Genomic DNA, 22,016 nt, shown 5'->3' with positions numbered 1-22,016 from the left:
TTAATTATTTTAACTCATCTTAAGGTCCTCTTGGGTGTTTACTGAGGCACCCTAGTGAGCCGGGCCTCCTGTTTGAGAACCATTGCTTTACGTCAAAAGATGTAACACAAATTCAATAAAGTGTATCCACACTTTTGACTAATAATCTACTGTATATAATACAATTTTATGATACCAAACATGACGTTCCCAATATTGCTGAAATGAAATTGGACAATATGGATTATCATTGATGTAAACCTCCCAAAGCATCTCCCAAAGCTTTCCCATCTCCGTCAATGATTTTAATACATTCTCCACTTTTCAGAAGTGTGATGGCACCCCATTGTGCTCGGAAGCAGTTGAGGAAACTGAAATAAGAATGAAATTCTCATGCTGCTCCCACTGCCGAGAGAGGTGGAGCAACATGAAACGATCTGTTGAAAGAGGAGAGGATGCGATGTGTCTGAATGCAGTAAGCTGCAACAAAGGGCACAAGAAGATTGTGTGATCTAGTATTGTCAGGTTGTGTGAAACCTGAGCTATTGCCTCGTTCTCTATGACCCTTTGTAGGGCAGGATGCATTTGCAAGAGATATAAGCTTTAAATGGATGTGTATAAGTGTAGAGAGAGAGAGTGTGTGAGAGAGAAAGAGGGTGGGGAGGTTGAGCAAGCAAATGAGAGTAAAAGAGAGAGAGAGAGGCAGCGCACGAATGCAACAGAGCAGCGGAGGAGAGGAGAGAGAGGCAAGGAGGACTAGGCATTACGGTCGCTCCTTTACAAGCTGCACGCGAGATGCCAGGACTGCTGCAGAGTGATTGCTGTTTCTTTCCTTTTTCTTACTTTCATCAGCTTTCCCTCACGTTGAACTCTTCCTCCTCTCGTCTGTCTCAGAGGTAACAAGTCTTTAAAAATAAGTCATTACTTATCGTTACTGCTGTCAACTTGCTTGACTTTTTTATGTTGTTTTATTTACGGCTCTCATTAATTTTGTGTGTCACTTAAAGGAATGTGCATTTAAGGAAATTTTAGAAGCACCTACATTTGCGTTTACACTCGCATCTGACGAAAAAAAGAAAGAATAAGTTGGTTAATGTGTTTTGCTCCAGAGCTGCATTAGTGCTAATGTAAACCCAGAATTTACTGTTCGTCTTCTACGTGCATGTTCTTGTGCATGGCGCAGGAGGTGTAGAGTAATGCATTATTGATTTTTGATTGTGGGAATGTGTTGTATGCATTATGTTGGGACTGGGATGGGTCACCCGTCCTCTGAAAGTCGTGTGGTTATGTGATGATAACCCTAAAAAGTTTTTGTTGGTTTTAAAATCTGATTCTGGGTTAGGGAGGTTCTTTATACTGAGACATTTAGATGCAACAGGAAGTTGCATTAGCTTAGAAGTGGGGAAACACATTATTGATTGACTTTATACGTTGCATATCGATTGTTTTGAACCTGAACATTTACTTTTGCAAAATAATAGCATTTTTCTGATTGCATTGAAAAATGATAGCTCTCTATGCAAACTATTTTTTTTATAAAGTAGTACAAATAAATAAATATTTATAAGCAATTTATGAATGTATTTCTGTGTATCCTATTTTATCTATGTACAGTGTAATGGCACGTTTTCTGTGTAGCACAAAGTGTGCGAGAGCTCTCATAAACAGACTGTGAAGCTTGTGTATTTTAACAGTCTCTGACGTAAAACAAGCTGGCGAAAGTAGCTACTGTGTCCCATGTTGCTTTAAGACATCATCTAAGGATTTGTTGTGCTGTTTCATGACAGGTGCATGAAGGAACGGCCATACTTGGAGTCCAGGTGGCTGCAGTTCTGAGATCTCCGTTTGAAAATCTTCATAGCCTCTTGTGAGATTGAGTATCCACTTGAAGCTTGGAGAAAAGAAAAATTAAAGGCAAGAGTCTTGAAATTGCATAAAAAGGAGGGAGAACACCTTCAAACAAAAGAAAGAGGAGAATTCTTCTTCTTGCTAACTTCAGAAAGCCTCATCACAGACTAATAAAAATTTGAAACGGCACAGCGCAGCAACAAATCAGTATTCCCCGGCAGAGTTTGCAAGAAATGGCCAAGATGGTTAACCCTTTAAATAGCTGAACTGATTCTTTGAACAGCCACAATCTGCAAACAAAAGACTTGATGAATTTTAATGGGTCATTTCAGAATCTTTTTTGATATATGGAGATCCTGAGATTCAAATGGATTTAACACTCTGACAGCCCCAAATTTTTAGTAGCAGATAATGAAAACACACGCCTACTTCCATTTACCTCGCAGGATTCCTTCTTAGCTTAATAAATGTACAGACAAAGCAAGGAACTACTCTGAGATCCTCAGCTCGGATGACTAGTTTGGAAAGACTCTTTCTTGTCCAAAAAGGTTCTGAAAAACTTCTCAGGATTGACTGGTGTTCCTCTCATTGACATATTTGATTCATTAGCAACGCTTAGCCACCAAATTAAACATGGCTGCTGGAGTGGCAACATGGCTACCATTTGCCAGGGCAGCAGCTGTCGGCTGGCTTCCTCTGGCCAAGAAAACCATGCCCAAACCACCCGTGGACAAAAAAAGCCGCAACGACGAGATCCTGTTCGTAAACGTGAGTGGACTCCGCTTCCAGACATGGAAGAACACGCTGGACCGCTATCCCGACACTCTGCTGGGCAGCTCGGAAAAGGAGTTTTTCTACAACGAGGACACTCAGGAGTATTTCTTCGACAGGGACCCGGAGATGTTTCGCCACATTTTGAACTTCTACCGAACCGGCAAGCTTCACTATCCGAAGCAGGAGTGCATTCAGGCCTTTGACGAGGAGCTGGCATTTTACGGCATTGTGCCAGATATTATCGGTGACTGCTGCATGGAAGAGTACAGGGACCGCAAGAAAGAGAACCAGGAACGTTTGGCTGAGGACACGGAGGCTGAAAATGCGACAGATACTCCACTTCCGCCAGACAGCACATCTCGGGAACGTTTGTGGCGCGCCTTTGAAAACCCCCACACAAGCACCATGGCTCTCGTTTTCTACTACGTCACAGGTTTCTTCATCGCTGTTTCAGTCATCGCAAATGTGGTGGAAACCGTCCCCTGCCGACCCCCCAAAGGCAGCAAGAAAGACTTGCCATGCGGGGAGAAATACACGCTGGCGTTTTTTTGCATGGACACGGCCTGCGTCCTTATCTTTACATTCGAATACCTCATGAGGCTTTTCGCCGCGCCCAGCCGCTGCAAGTTCATGCGCTCGGTCATGAGCGTCATTGACGTTGTCGCCATCATGCCCTACTACATCGGCCTGGTCATGCCTGAGAACGAGGATGTGAGCGGCGCGTTCGTCACATTGAGGGTGTTCCGTGTCTTCCGGATCTTCAAGTTCTCGCGTCATTCTCAGGGCCTGCGGATCCTGGGTTATACTCTGAAGAGCTGCGCTTCTGAGTTGGGCTTCCTCCTGTTTTCCCTCACCATGGCCATCATAATATTTGCTACCGTCATGTTCTATGCCGAGAAAGGTACCAAGGGAACCAACTTTACCAGCATTCCAGCCTCCTTCTGGTACACCATAGTCACCATGACAACACTTGGGTAAGTCCATTACCTTTTTATATGCAGCTTGTGATGTTTTGAAAATGCGACAGATGGTTTTTCTATATGCAGAGAGGTTTTCAACGACTGTCGACTGGTGTTTTTGTTTAGACTGCATTGAAACTGGTTCCATGGTAGCATTAATAAATTTCCATGTGATCCAAACCACTTACAGCTTCATTGCTCATTTATGATGCTGACAATGTTCTTATATAGAAGTTCAAATTAAACCTTTGCAGTGAAGTTTGAATATGAACAGGGTTTTTTTCGTAAAGTTATAGCTATTGTGTGAGCTTTTTTTTTTTGATTGAACACTGATTTGCTTACAAGCATTCAGGTTTACTATCTCAGTTTTTTTGTTATATGTAATAATTATATTATTATACCTAAATAGTTAATACATAAAATAAACATTAATTTATATCAGTGGTTCCCAACCTTTTTCAGCTCGCGGCCCACACAACAAAACACATATGTTTGCGCGGCCCACTGCAAAAAAATTAACTGACCCCGCTATTGTTGGGTTAATAACTTAGCACTCAGAAGCTAGATTGTTAACTGTATTTATTGAATGAACTAGGGCTGTGCAATATGGACAAAAAAAAAAAAAAAAACTATTGCGATTTCTTTGATCAATTTAGAGATTTCGATTTTAATCACAATTTTGACACGCACAGATATGCTTTACATACATAAATGCATTCAGGATTATTTTGAAACATATTTCCAAAAGAAAACCAATTAGAGCTTTATCAAAAAGTTGTAACTTCTCTAGAACAGACATAAGTCAAAATAATCGCTATAGTAAAGGTGTAACAAAATACACATATGGCAAAAAAATATATATAAATAAATAAATCCCGTGTCCAGGGACTTTTTTCTTTTTGCCATGCATTGTTCATAGAGCTCATTAATTGTAGCAGTGCCTCAGGTGTTGAAATAGATTTGTTATACATTATACAGGTTCACACATACTCCGTTTGCAGTGTGTATACAGTATGTGTACGTGGTGCAGAAGCAGCAGCGAGAGCGCATTAATTTAACGTGAAAGCACATTAAAATAATGCACGAGCGCGAATCCCTCTGTTCGCACGCAGATTTCCTTTGCTCTGTCACAAAACCAGACATGCTTGCTCAGATACACGCTGCTCTCGCCTCGAGACTGTGCGCACTTAAAACGTGTCTCCTCTCACTTAAACTGCGTCCTGTGCACTCAACTCTCTCTATGCTCATGTTCTAGATATTAATTATTTCCGCACGTTTTTATTTTTAGCGTTTTACCGCATGCAGTGTGAACGTTCTGATCCGTTAACATGGGCTTGGAAAAAAGATGCATCACAGACAGTGTGTGAACCTGGAGTTAGGCATATGATTCTGATTTGATCGGATAGCATACTGCGGGAGGTCAGGGCCGCGTAAAATCGTGCACACTCAAATCGTGATTTTATGACGATTTCTATTATTCGCAGAGCCCTAGAATGAACTGGCAATGAACAGAAAATATCTTGGTCTGGCACTGCTCAGCAAAACGGGAAAACCAGATCCAGCCAGAGCTCGGCAGAGGGAAGAAGGTCAGCGGAGCAATGTTGACAGCCATTTATGCATGTTTGAATTTGTTGTTCTGTAGTGTATGCAGCAAAAATATAAATTGGGGGTTTATTACTTAGTTACAGTTTAATCTTTATTTTTTGTTATTTAATTATATATATGAAATGATGTTATTATGTTATGATTTTTACATATATTAACAATATAATTATTTATTTTAATAGTAATTGGCTGCCCACCTGCAATACCACCGCGACCCACAGGTTGAAAACCACGTATTTATATTATTTAATTATTTTATATTATTAATATAATTATTTCTATGATATTTTATTTAGAAAAAAAATGGCTCTAGTAACCAGGAGAGTTACTTTCTTCTTGCTTAAATTTAAGACACCTGTCTATATGTAAAAAAAATGCAAGGTTAGAGAAACTTAAATCACCCCTAGCTACAAAACCAGTATATGTGACTTTGATTCCAGCAGTTATACCCTGAAACCTCTTTTATGGTTCTCTGTACTGAGACATTTGCTCATAAACTGAGCTGTGAATAAGTGATGCGCTGTGTTGGTCTCTGGCCATTGGTTTGCTGTCAGGCTTTAGGGAAGCAGAAATGACAGAGTCCAGTTTTCTCTTGTTCACTGATGCAGTTTAATCCCTCAGAGTGATAGATGAAGCGTGGAACGCTGTGTCACTGCGCTCCAGAGCAGAAGATGAGGGAGATAGGTGAAGCGTAGTCATTTTATATGTGTTTCTCTTAAAACGTTTTCCTGAAACGTTTGGCTGTTTTGCAAAATATCGCAATGTGGTCTCTCTTTCTTTTTTCATGTTGTTGTTGTTGGGTAGAAAACACCCACACAGATGCAATGAGAATAAGTCAAATGTTGCAGAGTACTGTGATGTAGATTATAGCGCATGTAGGCTGTGTTCCCAATGACTTAGTATCATACAGTACTACAATTTTTTTCAGTGTGTAGTAAGAATACGGCCCAAGTGTGCTAGTTTTCTCTATGCATGGAACACCTGAATGAGCTGCTACGTTTGGCTAAAAAAAAGTGTGGTATATAACCATAGCACACTGTGAAATAACATATCCTACAATGTAATGTGCTCGATTTGACCTCCCATTTCTAGTGTTAAGAATAAACTGGCAGCAATATCTATTCATTTGTTTTGTTTTCAAACAGATTTCCCTTAGCACTAATGGCAATGTTTGAGCCAATAATCAGGTTCTGAGAATAAAATCTCCCTTCATTACGTTATAAATCCACTTCTGTTGAAGCCATCAGTCAGTGTAACTTCAATTTAATGTAAGTTTTGTATTTAGGAGTTTGAATTTAATTGCCAAATTTCAGATGAAGACTTCTAATGTGCGACCTTTATTCTATCATATAATACAATAAGAAACTATTTTGCTATATATGTGTAATTTTATATATATATATATATAGCCAGTGACTAATATTAAAGGGGTCATATGATGTTTTTTTAAAGATCATTATTTTGTGTATTTGGTGTAATAGAATATGTTGACATGCTTTAATGTTCAAAAAACACTTTATTTTTCAAATACTGTACATTATTGTTGGTCCTCTGTGCCCCGCCTCTCTCAAAAATGTGTAGTTTTCTACAAAGTCCCTCCTTACGACAAGCGCAGTCTGCTCTGATTGGCCAACAGGCCCAGTGCATTGTGATTGGCCGAACACTGCAAGCTGTCGTCGCAAATGTAATGCCCCTTTCCATAATCGCAAGCTTTATCTTAGAAAATAATTGTAAAGACAGTTAATCATGTCCTTAGTTTTACCATCAGTTCAAGCCTGAAAGGGGAACAGAGTGACATGACAGACACAGTGATGAAGCTCATACACAAGCCATGGATGTTTAAGACAGCTGACTCCACTGTGTGACTCTATCTCTCGCTCACTCTCTATGACAGATGCGAGGGCACACACACAGACACACACACACACATACACATGCGTGATGCACAAAACTCCGCATTTGAACATTCAATAACAAAAACTTAAATTGATAACAAAACATACTTACAGTAGCTGATTCAGAAGCATCAGATTGTCATAGCAAAGTCAGATATACCTTCTCTCCTAGGATCACAAAACGTTTGTCCATAAAATGCGTTGCTGTTCTGTAAGTAATCTTAAAGATTCCTAAAAGCATCTAATATAGGCCAAATAAAGTGCTTTTGGTTTCGCCTAGAAACACACAGCATCTCCCTGACATGACTGCTTCAACACTAACTGCAGTTACTGAAACCACGCCTTCTTTCTTTGTGTGAATATTTAGGCGGCATTACGCAAATATTTTCACATAGTGACGTAGACATATGGGAGAGCATGTTTAAATGAGTCATTTTAGAGTGGCGTGACAGAGTCGTAACTTTGATAAAGAATATCTCTTTGGATTTGCAACTTACTTTCACCAAGAGCTTGTAAAACTACAAAGAAGAAGAAAAATTTTAATCGCATCATTTGATCCTTTTAAAATGACTGATCATCAAAACGATGTCTTTACTTTCTTAATTTCAAATCCTGGCTTTAAATCAGAGTTTGTAATGTTATGAGTCACACCTTCAGATCGATTCATGACTTTTTATTCTTTATTAAAGAGTTTTTCAGAATGCTTATGGATGCACTTTGTATCATAGTGACCTGGGGGGTTATGATTCAAAATCATATTTGTAATGTATATCGTTGCATACTGCATATGGTTTCACATACAATTTTTTAGTTGCAGCCAGTATACGTTGGATACTTTGATATACGACATTGTTGTGAATTTGGTGCAACTACATTTCTCTTGCTTTCGGGCAGTGGAAAAATTATGATGGTCTGTAACAATAGTGGACAGGTTTAGATATCAGATTCACATTAGTGTTAATGACAATCTTCGTGTGTGTTAGGCAAATGTCGGAAATAGCACCATATTATTCATAATATCTGAGCTTATCGTGCAAATGTCAGGAGCTGCGTATTAACACTCTCAAGCAATACATCATCCTGTTTACATGATCATCGCACACATATATATTACCTGCTATCAGGTTTTCAGCAGTTTTTCATCAAATGACAGGAACATTTTATACATTTATCTTTGGTGAGATGGTAATAACCATATCTGTGCAGAGTTATTGCTATCTAGAAGTCTACATATTTTATATACAATTTTTGTATATATTGAACTGTGTATAATATGATCTCTTTTACCTAAATGTATAATCTGAAATATACAATTTGCCCATTTCATGAAGTGCAGCTCCCAAACAGATGGTTCTCATTAATATAAGAGGTTCAGATGTTTGATATAACAGTATCATGCTTTGTCTATCCGTTTATGCCATCTAGAAGCCATCTATAATGTGCTTATTAGTAGTAATAATCACTGTTGCTATTGCTAGAGCTGATTTTAACAAATTATTAAACCTGTGTCACACATTTGCAACGTGTGATGGTTTAGATTGCGTGGTTTAAGAATGGTTGGTATTGTGATTCAGTTTTATATTTTTCTCCAGGTGAATTTTGCTTAATGCTAATTTATTTATTTTGCTTTAGGAATTCTTTTTTTCTTTCGGGAAACTGATTATTATTAAAAAAAAAAAAAATTCAAATTCAATTTCAATTGCATTTTCTTTTTTAAATTAAGAAAAAAAAAAACTTTTCACCCTCATCTAAAACTTGTATGATTTTTGACAAATCATTGTTGCATGTTTGAATATGCAGAAATGTGAATGAGATTTCAGAGCTATAGTGGAAGGAAAGATTTTAAGCGAATAATGATGTCAAGCAAGTTTTGTCTGTGTAAAGCAAGTCTGTGACGCCATCCTGCAACTTAAAACCTAATCAGTGACATTTCACCTTAAACCTATTTATTTTAACATCTACCTGGCTATGTGACCATTGTGTAGTCTCCAAAGAAAATAAAATCTGGAAGCAATCATGTTGGAACAGCAAAAGTAATGTTCAGTGTTCAAATTCAGGACTATCTGTTTGCATTTATATGTTAATATGCCTGAAAAACAGAGCGACGAAAAGTATGGCATTGTAAACCCTATAATCATATTTTCCAAATATAATTATGCACTTCTGTGGTTTGGAAATCCCGGGCAATGAAAATCAAATAACTCCATCAGGTTGCATGCTTCAGCGTGCATGTTAATGAATGTTTAAATTGAATAAATGAATATATTTGTGGCTGTTCAGTACAAAGATCACCTGATGCATTAATGTTTTATTCTCGGCTGGGTTGACTGGCCATGTTCCCTCTGGAGAGAGCCGGATAAACGCTCTGCTTTAGCTTTACTGTGCAGTGAGAAATGCATGTGTGCAGATCAAAGGAGCAAGCAAAGACACTGAGCAAGTGCAAGATTCGATTGGTTGGTCTGTGGCGGCAGGCGAGTGGAATTCACATTACCAGGACTTAATATCCAACTTTACGCTTCCTCTCCTTTGACCTTGACAGGGCAGTGTTTGTAGCAGGGGCTGCTGAATTAAGATGTCTGCTTCGTTCCATTTGGATACTGTGTTAAATGTTTAATGCACCTTCTAAGTTATTATTTAATACAACCTGGGAGAAAGCAGGATACAGTAGCCCAGTGTAAGACATAACAGAAGCTGCTCGTAAATGAGGTGATCTTGGCAGAAGGAGTTACCTTGACTGCTTGAGTTAAAAATGTGCAGAAGTGAAGAGGAAATGTAATTTGAATTGAGTTGGCCAACAGAATGCAGAATTGCAATTTGAATTTGACACAAATTTGGGAAATATAATTAGAATACAGTAAATTGAAATTCAAAGCAATGAATATACGGGGACTCATTTTTAATTAAATGAATTGAATGTTGAGTTGAAAAATATGAATTTATTTTTTTTAGTAATAGATTAGATGATGGGCGGATTGATGGATAGATTGAAGGTATGTAGGCAGATAGATGAATGGATAGATAGATTCAACGAATTCAATTCAACGCTATTCAGTTAATTAATTAATTATCTTGCTTATATTGAGATTAATAACTATATATAATTTTTATTTTTGGCCTTTCAGCCTATTTGCCTTTCATTTTAAGGAAAGTGGAGTGTAGACAAAATAGGAAAATAGGGTGAGAGAGGGTGAATGGGATTGGGACATGACCCAGGTCAAACTTAAACCTGTCTCCCTGTGGGCAAGCAGCTCTTATGCCCTAACATGTGCACAATGCACTGCAGCACTGCCATTATATATATATATATATATATATATATATATATATATATATGTGTGTGTGTGTGTGTGTGTGTGTGTGTTTATTTATTTTAAAATTTTTTAAACAGAATATATAGTGTATTTAAACATTTACATTTTTTTATTGCTTTCAAAGAGCATATTAGGGAAGATATGGAATTGAAATTTTTTCAAATAAAATATAGGAAATAAAATCTGTGTAATCCAAAGAAAGTGTTACGTAAGACAGGAGCAGGATGCAAAAGCAAGAGCGCTTTATTAATAAGGTAAATAAGAGTTGCCAGAAAGGAGACAACACAGATAGTCCACAACCCAGATGGTAGGTCGAACGATCACAAACTCCGATGGTGGGTGACGCAGGGACTTCAGTGGACAACCAGTGATGATCCTCTGTGATTCAGTGTAGTATCCCAGTTGACGGTGCTCGTAATCCCAGTGCAGGTTGCAGGAAGACATGACGAAGAACAGAGAAGAATCCACGATTCACGAACAGCACGATAAACAGCACGGGGGAACAGAAGGGAGCACACCGGAGAACCACAACGATCTGAGAACATGAGACACCAGTTACTGCACTTAAATAGACACACACAATAGGTAGCAGGTGGAGCTGGTGATCAGCCGTGATAACAGGCCACGCCCACAGACACACACCTGCACACTTAACAAGACGCGAGAGAGACAGCGAATTCATAAACTGTGACAGTAAGATTTACAGATTGATTGGTTCTCAAATGAGTTTCGGTCCTACTTTGCTTGTTTTAGCATTTATCAATAACAGATATGATGGGCTGTTCAAAATATTTCCAGTCAGGGAGTAACGTTAAGCTGTCCCTTTATAAGAGGACAAAACTTGTTGTCCCAGAGCATCAGTGTCCCTCTCTAGAGTCTACACTCACCATCTGCTGTTGGCTTATATAAGTGTCTTGTGGGAAAAGCGTCGTCCTTGAACAATGCTAGACCCAAGAGACCTCACAGCAGCCGTGCTAAGCGCTAATGTCTGTGACAGAAACCACACGACTTATCACTTCATTGAAGCTGTCAGGCTGCGTGATGAGATTGGGCCTCTTATTTTATTTATTTATTTTTCTCCTCGGAATGATGATCTGTCAGAATTATGTATTAGTGATGTAATGTGGTTCTGGTCTTGGTTCAGTTCACATAATTTATCTTGTGCTGGAAGCTGTGGGAACCACATGTTTTTTTTGTTTTGTTTTTTTGGTGTGTAAAGGTCAACCGTGATTGGCTGAGGTATTTGACTGTGACATGAGAGATAATGTCAGCTGAGAACAGATTTAATTCAGGTGTGGATATGGTGCAGTTCGTTGAAGGATTTGTGCAAATTTATCAGTCAGCCTTTCCAAGTATTTTCTCCTTAAAACGGCAGTCTACCAAATAATTTTTTTTGTTTGTAAACAATCACAACAACATACGTTGTGTTTTTGCTACTTTGCTAACTGAGTGAAAGAGAAGCAGTTCTAATGCTGCATTCAATTTGTACTCAGATGTTGGAAATTCCAAGTTTCCAGTTGGAACTTTTAACTGGAACGCCTTACCGGAGCAGAGTTCCGACTTAAGAATCCAATATGGGTGCTCAGTGCATCAACAAAAGAGAAAAAAAAAAGTAGCCTAGTATATGTTGTTTGTCTGGGTCTCAATAAACTCTGTGAAAAAAAACACACACAAGATTTTTAAACAACTGGTATTGTTAACAATGGGCATCTTAGTTTTCTGACTTCTTTACTGGAACATGGTCCACTTGTGTGTGGTGTCACTCCCAGCTTCATCCAACTTCTGAGGTAAATGGAAAGCAGCATGGTGCAGTTGAGTGGAGGGGACTATTTGAATGTTCATAAAGCATAGTTTACTAAGCCATTGTAAGACACAAAGAAATTATTTTAATTGAAAAAAAAACATTTAAATATGTCATTTTGATTATCAAAGGTGATTTTGAGGGATAAAATATAATACTGGCTACCAGGAGACTATACTTAATTAGTTTTCACCCTCATGTTTTTCCAAAACTGCATGATTTTCCTTTAATCTCATTCACTTTTGTTTATATTTAAAGATCTGAATATTTAATTAATAACTATATAACATCTAGATCAGATTTGATATCAGTAATGCCAGACTGCACTGATTTTCAAGTCATGCATTGAATATGCAGAAATGCTAATGAGATTTGACAAGTTCAGCGGAAGGGAAGATTTGAAGCAAATTATGACTTTTGGGTTCCTTCCTCACACATATATGGCTTGAGCAGGCTTGACTTAGACTGTTGCTTTTTTGATGGTGTTCTTCTTTTTTCTTTCAGTATTTTGTTTGACATCCGCTTCTGTGTTTTGCAGAAAAATCGATGTGAGGATGAGTAAATGATTACAGAATTTTCATTTTTGGCTGATCTCTACATTTAACTTAATTACTCCAAAGATAAGTAAATTGACCTTTTCGTTGACAGCTAGCACATTGTGTGTTTTATAATTTAGTGCAATGTCACATACAGATGGATGTTTAAGTACATTTATTCTGCCATTTAATCAAAGCAAACCAACTTCCTCCCTGCAAATGAATTTGAATTCCTCTGATCTGAAATAAAACCAATATCATCAGCTGCCTGTGGTCTTTCCATCTGTAATTATGGTCTGCTTATCAGGTGTCTCAGACATTCTGCCTTGTAGAGATCAGTCTTAAAAGCACAAGCAGTGTCTCAAATGTTCTTCCAATTCCACCTGATTTCCAGGTACTGCTGAAGAAGTGATCAAGGTTAGATACTGTCTACCTTTAATGGCACAATCTTTGTGTGATGTGTGTGGTTTCTGAATAAGTGTTTGGCTGCATGGCTGTAAATATAACCGTTTGAATATTTGCAAAAGCTCACAAGTCACCAAGTCCATCTGTTTTCTAGCCACCCATCTTAACATATCTTTGCCATTTCATACTGTATGTTATTTTATGCTGTTTGTCTGTGATTCATGGACTAAGGCTTTTTTTATTCTGCCAATCCAATTTAGTCATCAGATCGGATTGCAGTCAATTAAAATAAGTGCAGTTAATATGCATTTTTTTATTTTTATAATTTCTTTATCTTTATAATATATATAAATTTGTATATATTAATTTAATTGTGTTGTTTATATTTTTCATTAATATTATTTCTTTCTTATCTTAAGACTAATCATATTTGATACAAAAACTAAAAAAAGTCAGATTTTTATAATTATGATAATGATGATTGTAATTACAGCAGCATTTGAATTATTTGTGTATATTTATTTATTTTATATTATATTGTTTTTTATTTAACTCCCTCTTCAGACTAATCATATTTTGAGTTAGACACTTCGAAAATGATTTTTTTTTTCTGCCTGTCTGAACAAAGCTCAAAGGACTTGTATTGAACACTGTAGTTCACACTCATGCTGGCTTCCTGACAGTTCTCAGGGTCCAGACAATAACAGGCAATACATAATCTTACAGGGAAAAGAGATCACACCTGGATTGGCTGCCGATAAAGGGATTTGTTGAGGACTAGAGAGTCGTATGGTGCCATGTGATGGATTAGATTAAAAAATCCTCTCAGTAGTATGCTATGGTGATTATTCGTCATTTCATTCAGATTTTTAAAATGATAAACAACTTTACAGCATAAGGAATAATAATTCAATGAAATGTAGAGGTCTGATTTTACTTTGCCTATGAGGTTGCAGGTTCTCACATACATGAGAACAGAAAATGAAATGTCAAAATGTCATGTGTAAATATCATATTTATTGTGGGGAGACAGCAGAGGTGATGACCCAAATGCAAGTATCCTTGGCAGAAAGGTGCTGAGCATGTATTATCCTTGTAGTTTAGTAAATAATAGGATAAGGGTCAGTGGTCAGGAAGAGGGAGATATTTTAAATCCATTTGACCGTGATAATAATAGCGGGCCCAGGACAGAGCCATGAGGCACTGCCATCAGAGCTAGCTTTGTGTCGTAATACTGGGATTGAACAATAGCTTAGATAGAGGTTCCCATTGCCTTTCAGATGTTTTATGAAGGACATAAAAGCTGACACATGATTCAGAAGGTTAACTCAAAATCAGGAAATCCAGCTCTCTGAATTTTCAAGATGATTACCTTTTTTTCCCCTTCCATGTAATTCTCATCAAACACATCTATGAATGTAGAGGTTGGTTATGGTTACAGTGACCTAGATTAATCATCACAAGTATATAAACCATTCAAACTGTCATACTGAGAGGCATTGCTTAATCAAAGTTTTCATAAGTAGCGATAGCACAATTCATCTTCATGGTGCTGTTGCAAAAAGGCACCCTCCCATTCTCCAGTGCTCCTGACATGATTTGGCCAACTTACACCTCCCTCCTATCCAAAAATAATCGGAGCTGCTCAGTCAGGTGGCCCCTGGCTGTGGTCCTTTTGTGTGCATGAGCCTGACCCATTTACCGCCTTTGTAGAGAAAAATGACAAAGCTGACATCATTTCCTCTTTTGCTTGTGCCTCTTGGCGAGGTCCACACCTTTCCCACAGGAGCTTGAGAGAAAGGGAAGACTGCGGCACTAGACTGAATTGCAGGCACTGTGGAAGCAGTTAGTGCAGAATACTGTTGCTTTGATAACACTTTGCATGTCAGTCTGTTTTCATGTTTGGTTCTTAATTAATTACTTACTTCCAAGCAGGACTTAATGTGTCACTGTGCCGACAGATATGTACAGTATTAGTAATGACAAACTTTCACTAAAAGGGGTTGTACCATGAATAATCAAATTTACCTTAATTATTTTGAGATGATGAAATACGAAGTGTTGCCAAGTCTGTGGTTGTTTTTCATGTCCGCAGTTCGAAGCGACCCCAATACAAATAACGTGATGTTTAGCCCCTAAAATTCTAATTTTACCAAGGGAACCCCGCCAAAACATTTTTATTTTATCGCCCGGAACGAAACGCGATTGGGCTAGTTTTGAGAAGTAACGTTAATTGGTCAGGTTTTGTTTTGAAAACCTGGCAATCCTTATTTGAACGCACATGCTGGAGATATACTACTAACCACAGGAATGCCTTTACTGACAAGATGCACAGGAAAATCGCATTTGATTTTTTGCACAGCCCTACTAATTAGAATGTAGATGTTTATGAATAATATTTTATTATTTTTATGACTTGTTGGTGAGGTGAGGATTCTGTAGATCTTCAGACTGTGAGTGTTCCTCAGGTCCTGCCTTGAATCACTGATAATATCTGTGTGAAGGAAAGCTCTTGCGCTCAAATGTGCTGAAGGTAATCAGTTGTCCTTGCACCTTGCCACCCGCAAACCTGTGGGACCCTGAAAGTACAAATCCATTTACGTGCTGAGAGCTGCATGTGCGCTATGTGAAGGTGTGTATATGCTTCAGCCCAGTGTGCTCAGGTTTGAAAATGTGGTGTGACAGTTTCCTGACCATGAAGTTCAATGGAGAGCACTTGACAGAATACATGATGGATAATTGTCTCTTGAGAAATGCAGATTAGTTCCTGTGTTTTTCTGTTGAAAATAGTTTTTGTCACACATCATGAATTATCACGACACAGGTGAATCACTCCATTATGAATAAGAAATTAAATGCAAACTAAAGATTTTAAACTCTTAAAGGGATAGTTCACCCAGATGGCAGATTTTTCATTTTTGTTTGAACTTTCCCTTTAACTTTTTAACAACAAAAATCCTACACGTTTCATGTTTAAAGTTGTTCATTTTCTGGGAGCTAGAAGCGTCCCATGAATTATCACCATTGAGCCCTTGAGGAAGGCACTTAACCCCAGGTTACTCCAGGAGGATTGTCCTTCTTATAGGGGTATGTCAAATTCATTTTAGGTCAAGAGCTGGATTTGAAAAAAAATGATCACTTTATGTGAGCCAATTCTTTAGGACTAAAAATAATTACACTTTGGAAGACATTTGAAGACCCTGGTTGTCTGGCCACGTTCTATTCTATTCTATTCTATTCTATTCTATTCTATTCTATTCTATTCTATTCTATTCTATTCCAATTCAGGTTATTATTATTATTATTTATTCTTCATAAAGTTCAGTCTGGCCTAGTCTACTCTATTACAAGCCCAATGTTCACCTGCCCCTCCCGTTTCTGTTCCTTCTTCTTTTTTTCTCTCTCATTATTAACTAGTTATGGCTTATATACACAGTCATTCTTTTTCACTCTGATAGTTAATCACTTTAATCATCTAGAGAACTGTTCATTGTTCATTATGCTTTGATTTATAACCCACTAAACATGTCTGGTTCTGGAGGGAAAACACAGAGCTCAATGTCACCTATAAGAGAGGCACCTTTACATTAACTTTAATATGGTTTTTAATGTACGCTTGAGCATTTCAATAACATGTAATGGTAGAAAACAGTATAATTTTATAAGAAGCCTAAATGAATATATATATAATTTATATATATATATATATATATATTTTTTTTTATACAGTACAGGGCTAGTTGTCACATGGGCCTTCTCAGGAAGGTTTTGAATGAAAATATTTGTATAAAGAATATGTTTGGGCAAGTGCACGTTTATCTTTTATGTGTTGTAATTGGAATATTTTAGTAAATTTAAAAAAAAAAATTGTTCTTTAATTGCTTTTAGTTTAATTTTGTTGAAAACTTTACAACAGGCTGTTTAATGACAACTTACCCCTTTAAGTGAAAAATAAATGAAAAATCGATGTATCAGATAAACTGTAAATTAAACAGAAATAACTTTTTGGAGCAAAAAAAAAAAAGACATTGAAAAATTACCCCACACTGAGAAATATTCACTAGAGTAAAAAGTGTGACACCCAGATCTGGTCTCCTCTATATCATAACACCAACAGCCATATTTTTGGGGACAAAGTTATTAGTGTTGACCTGATTATGCAACAATGTGTTATTAATTAAATATACCTTGAGACATTTATATATTTGCTATATTTAGGTCTTGTGAACTACAGGGTATTAGAAAAGACACAAAGTGCTTCTACATGTTCACTTCATCATCTATAAAATGAGGTGCATTTTATCATTTTATCCCAAGAGCTCTCATTGTGTTCCAGAAAGAGCAGACATCATGATTATTATTATTTTTTTTTATCTTTAAGTTGGAACATGGATTATCTGAGTTTAAACTGTTCATTTTCAGAGGTCTAACACGCTAATAATACTTAAGAACCGAGTCTAAGAGGCACATCGAGCTCTGGTCGCATGTGTGCAGTCCACAGATCTTTAATTAGACATTTCTACAGCTTCCAGTGTGGAGTCAAATTAAGTCCCTGCCATTTCCCCTCATCCCAGAGACCATTATCACCTTTCTGCATGATTGGGAAAGACTTTCATTTACAGCCTCAGCTCTATCTGACAGTAATCATGAGGAATGGCAGCCGTGCAACCTTTCTTATTTTTGAGCACTTGTATGATTGGGCTGGACTGTGTTCCTGAGATCCTGGCCAGCCATTGCAGCTTTAATATAAGTGTTGATGCATATGCTTGACTGTCTGCACATAACCATGTTAGCTGGAAGAAACCTGACAGATCCATGCACCGTCCCAACAGCCTTTTTCAATTTGGCTTAGATGCTCTCTTTAGGTTCCATTATAGCGTTCTATATCTGAAACAGCTGTATTCTACATTTTTGTAGCATTTTTCTCCAGATATAATTTTCTTTTTATTTACTGCCTCTAAACCTCAAGGAAATAGTTCCCCCAAAAATGAACATTAGCTAAAAACGTACTCTCCCTCAAGCCATCCAGGATTTGGGTTTGAAGTTTAAAAGTCTTAAAGCTGGATTTGTTTATTACATGCACACAGCTTGTAGATTACTTGTGGATTATTGTGATGTTTTTATCAGCTGTTTGGCTCTCATTCTGATGGCACCCATTCAGTGCAGATTTAATTCCATTGTTGAGCAAGTGATATAATGCAGATTGTCTCCAAATTTGTTCTCACAAAGAAACAAACTCATCTACATCCCAATTACCAGGGTTGGGAGATGCAGCATTTCAAATCTTCAAACCTAATTTTAATAGTTAAATTCTGCTTTTTATATTTTTGCCATTTATATTTTTACCTTTTAAATCCTTATTACATGTTTACTCTTTTATAATAGTAAATTCTTATTGTGATTGTGACATAGAGTGTGACAACATACTTTACTACTGGGGCATGTTGTCACAAATGATCAATGTGTGTTAAATTAAGTGTTCTTTTTTGTGTGGTTTTGTGTAAACAAGACTTTAAGGTGTGTGCATATAATCTGATTAATAGAATCAGTTCAACTTGTACAACCTTGGAAACACAATGTGAGTTACATTGCTGTTTTGCACAAACACACACTTTTGCTGTGTTACTGTACCTTTAAAACTTCTGTGGGTAGCTATATGTCTCTTTACATGTGACAAATAATCAAGTTCCTGAAGTGAAGCATTGAAGATCATAGACTGTGACATAATTTTTAATGTGGTTTCCATAAATAAGAATAGACTGAGAGCTTTGTTCAAGTAGAAACATATTTATTTTGTATGTACACCACAAACTATGCAAATTTAAAGGTAAATGTGGAATAGATTACTGTGTGATCACATAACGGTCTGTTCTGTCTAAATTAAGGTCTTGTAAATGTAATTTAATTAAAAACATGTTCCTCTTGTCCTGTACTTCTGACCTTCTCTTTGCATATCAGATGGTCAGAACTGGAAACAGATTTCCAGGAATGAAACTTTGGTTATGAGACTTTGATACTTTTCTCTTGTTTGTGCTCTTGGCTCATAAACTGAAGCACTGCGATTAGACTCAAGTACAGCATATGGATCATACAGATGCCGTAGCTGATCTTGGGTTTGTGCAGCTTTTTATTGGACAGGTGGTGTAAACAATCAACTATCAGGGGCTGAAGGAGAAACATGATTTCCCAATCCATTCTCTTGCAACTTTTATGTACTTCCCATTAATAAGTCATTACAAAATATTGCATGTACTTAATGAGGCAATGCTAAAAGCCAAGAGGTAGCTTTGCATTCGTTGAGTTTCTGTGAAGCCACAGTTCAAATGTTCGATTTTCTTTGTGTTGTTGAACGCATTGAAAATTTCTGTCTTCTTTCTTAAGCAATGTTTTCTGTAGTTAATATATAAAGTACTAGTTGGGCGGCGGGACTATCTGTTTGTATGACCAATGGCAGATGGGTTAGGTTTTTAGCACATCTACAGTATTTTTTATTTATAGTAGCTATATGTAAAACCATGTTGTGAGTTGTGTCTTTTTAAAGTTAAATGAACAATACAAATACATTTATTGTATATTATTCTATGTCATTTATATTAAAGTTCAGCATTTATTTAGAACAGAAATCTTTTGTGACAATATACACTACTGTTCAAATGTTTGAGGTCAGTAAAATGATTTTCCTTTTTGAAAGAAATTAATACTTTTATTTAGCATAGTGATAGTAAAGACTTGAATAAATGCTGTTCTTTTGACAGTTGTATATATATATATATTATTTTCCAAAATTTCCTCAAATGCTTGGTTACTTTGGTTTTTGTCTGTCTCTTAGAGTTCAAGCTCCCTTTAGTTCAGCATTTCTCTGACCAAACTTCAATAAAAGTACACTTTTTCACTCAATTAAATTTATGTCCATTCTTATATTACAGATGGATGGAGGCCTGATGGTCTGATGACGAAATAGGGTATGAATTTTCATCTATTAAACTGAAACTGCGGGGTATGCTCTGTTACATTTTGGAAGAATTGTTCCATATTTCATCTGTATTTACACAACATGAAATCAGAATTGACCCTATTTACTTTAATACTTGTTCCCAGTCTTACTGTCCACATTTCATTGGTGCATGTCATTCCAACGAAATCTCAATTTCTCAAGATAGGCTGTTGCTCATCTGATGGGACAATAGCACACGTATAGTTGGATAAATTATCATGATCATCATTTAATTTTTAGTTTTATCAGTGCTTTTAACTACTGAATGAAGTATGTTTTTTTTATTATCAGTACTTTACATCTTTTCCACCATATTGTCTTTTTAGATTTTTCTTTAGTGAGCCTGTTGCATTTTGCGAGGTTATGCTGCCTTGTCTTAAATGGGGGCTGAGTATGTACAGTACTTATTCTGGATAAGTAATTACTTCATGGCTGATAAAAAAGTATGTACTATATGTATGCAGTGTAATTATAATCTGGACGTGCTACAGTTGCTTTGTTGTCATTTCACCTTCACAAATCCTTTCCCATAGCCTCATGGGATAGTAAAGTACCTATTGTATGCACTTCAGAATCCCACCGCAAGCAGTAGGTCATCTGGAGACATAATAAAAAAAAAAAACAAACAAAAAAATTAAAATAAAAAAAACAACATTAACTCATATAAAAAAAAAAATAATTAAAAACTTACCAAGACAACATTTCTTATTAATTTTCTGACTGATGTAGGCCTACTAAAATGAGAATAAATTAATAAATACATTATTTAGTGTTATGCAAATAACACTAAAATTATGCAGCACACTATGCTTTGCCAATGTTTTTTTTTTTTGGTTAAACAGCAGGTGCGTGTTGTCATTTAGATTTTCACTACATCATTTATACTATGACTCCATATTTCCATATCTCATAACCTAGTAGTTTTCAATCACAGACTTGATGTTTGTAGACTGCATAGTAAAATCCTAGTTTTATCTAAGAGCACTTTTCCTGCCTTTTTTTCTGTACAGTAATAAACCCCAGCTTTGTACTCTCTGTTTTCTACACTGATGATGTTTGCGAGCGGGTGGTCCATGTAAGCTGTGGATGCCGCATATATATCTTGCGGACGAGGCCTTTCAGCACACTGGCAGCATCACCGTCGGCTTTCCATTAATGGAGGTCTGCTGGAAGTCAAGCCTGTGATCAGTTCTGTTTGTTTGGCTTCAAAGCTTTGATAAAAAAGGAAAGAATGTGAAACAGCAGATGGATTCTAATTTGTGCTCTGTCAGATGTCTCAATAAAAGGACCGCAAGCAAAGATCAGAAACAGGAGACTGAATCTGGCCTGAAAGCTTTAATAGTAAGTTACTATTTAATGCATACGGAATCCAAAAATAATGACCCCTTGGTTGATTCTCCAGTCGTTTCTGCTGATCTGACTTATTCCCTGATGGTGTATTGATGTTGTGGCCACAGAATGAGCTAAATAAAACCAATGTCTATTAATAGCTTTATTTTCTGTTGTTCTCCCTGTGAAGAGATTAGATTTCAGAGCAGAACTATAATTTCTCACTTTCTCAGGCACGTTTGACGCCTCTCTCTGCTGCAGTCGTCTCCGCTGGAGTCTAATCTGACCGATCACATGATGCACGAAAACCCGTCAAAAACCTGTTTTTCAGATTCTGACATCTCCTTATAGCCGTATCCACATCTCCTTCCTGTTTGAATCTCTCTGGTGAAACAATGTAGCTGTAATTTGTTGATATCTGGAATGTTTTTCCAGACTGGTTGCTTTTCTGTGAGTATGTTGTCCTGTTTTAACCTCGCCGTCATTGTTGTATTGACTTATACTTACTCAGTGTCTTTATAACAGATGAGTTTCACCGTTCATTTGACCTTCCTTGAATCTTAAAATATTGGCAGAAAAA

General features: G+C 37.0%; 1 protein-coding gene across 1 annotated transcript in view; it reads left to right on the top strand.

The window, feature by feature from the left end:
• The first annotated feature begins 1,987 nt into the window (after positions 1-1,987).
• LOC132098033 (potassium voltage-gated channel subfamily D member 1-like) overlaps positions 1,988-22,016 on the top strand; it is an 80,394-nt gene continuing 60,365 nt past the window's right edge. The window contains exon 1 of the mRNA XM_059504134.1: positions 1,988-3,575. Within this exon, the coding sequence (XP_059360117.1) occupies positions 2,461-3,575 (1,115 nt within the window). The 5' untranslated portion in view covers positions 1,988-2,460. The remainder of the gene's footprint in view (positions 3,576-22,016) is intronic.

This window comes from Carassius carassius, chromosome 21 (genome assembly GCF_963082965.1).
Source record: "Carassius carassius chromosome 21, fCarCar2.1, whole genome shotgun sequence".
Classification (NCBI taxonomy): domain Eukaryota; kingdom Metazoa; phylum Chordata; class Actinopteri; order Cypriniformes; family Cyprinidae; genus Carassius; species Carassius carassius.
The sequence above is the reverse complement of the archived record's forward strand: the minus strand, read 5'-3'. Positions and strand labels throughout refer to the sequence as shown.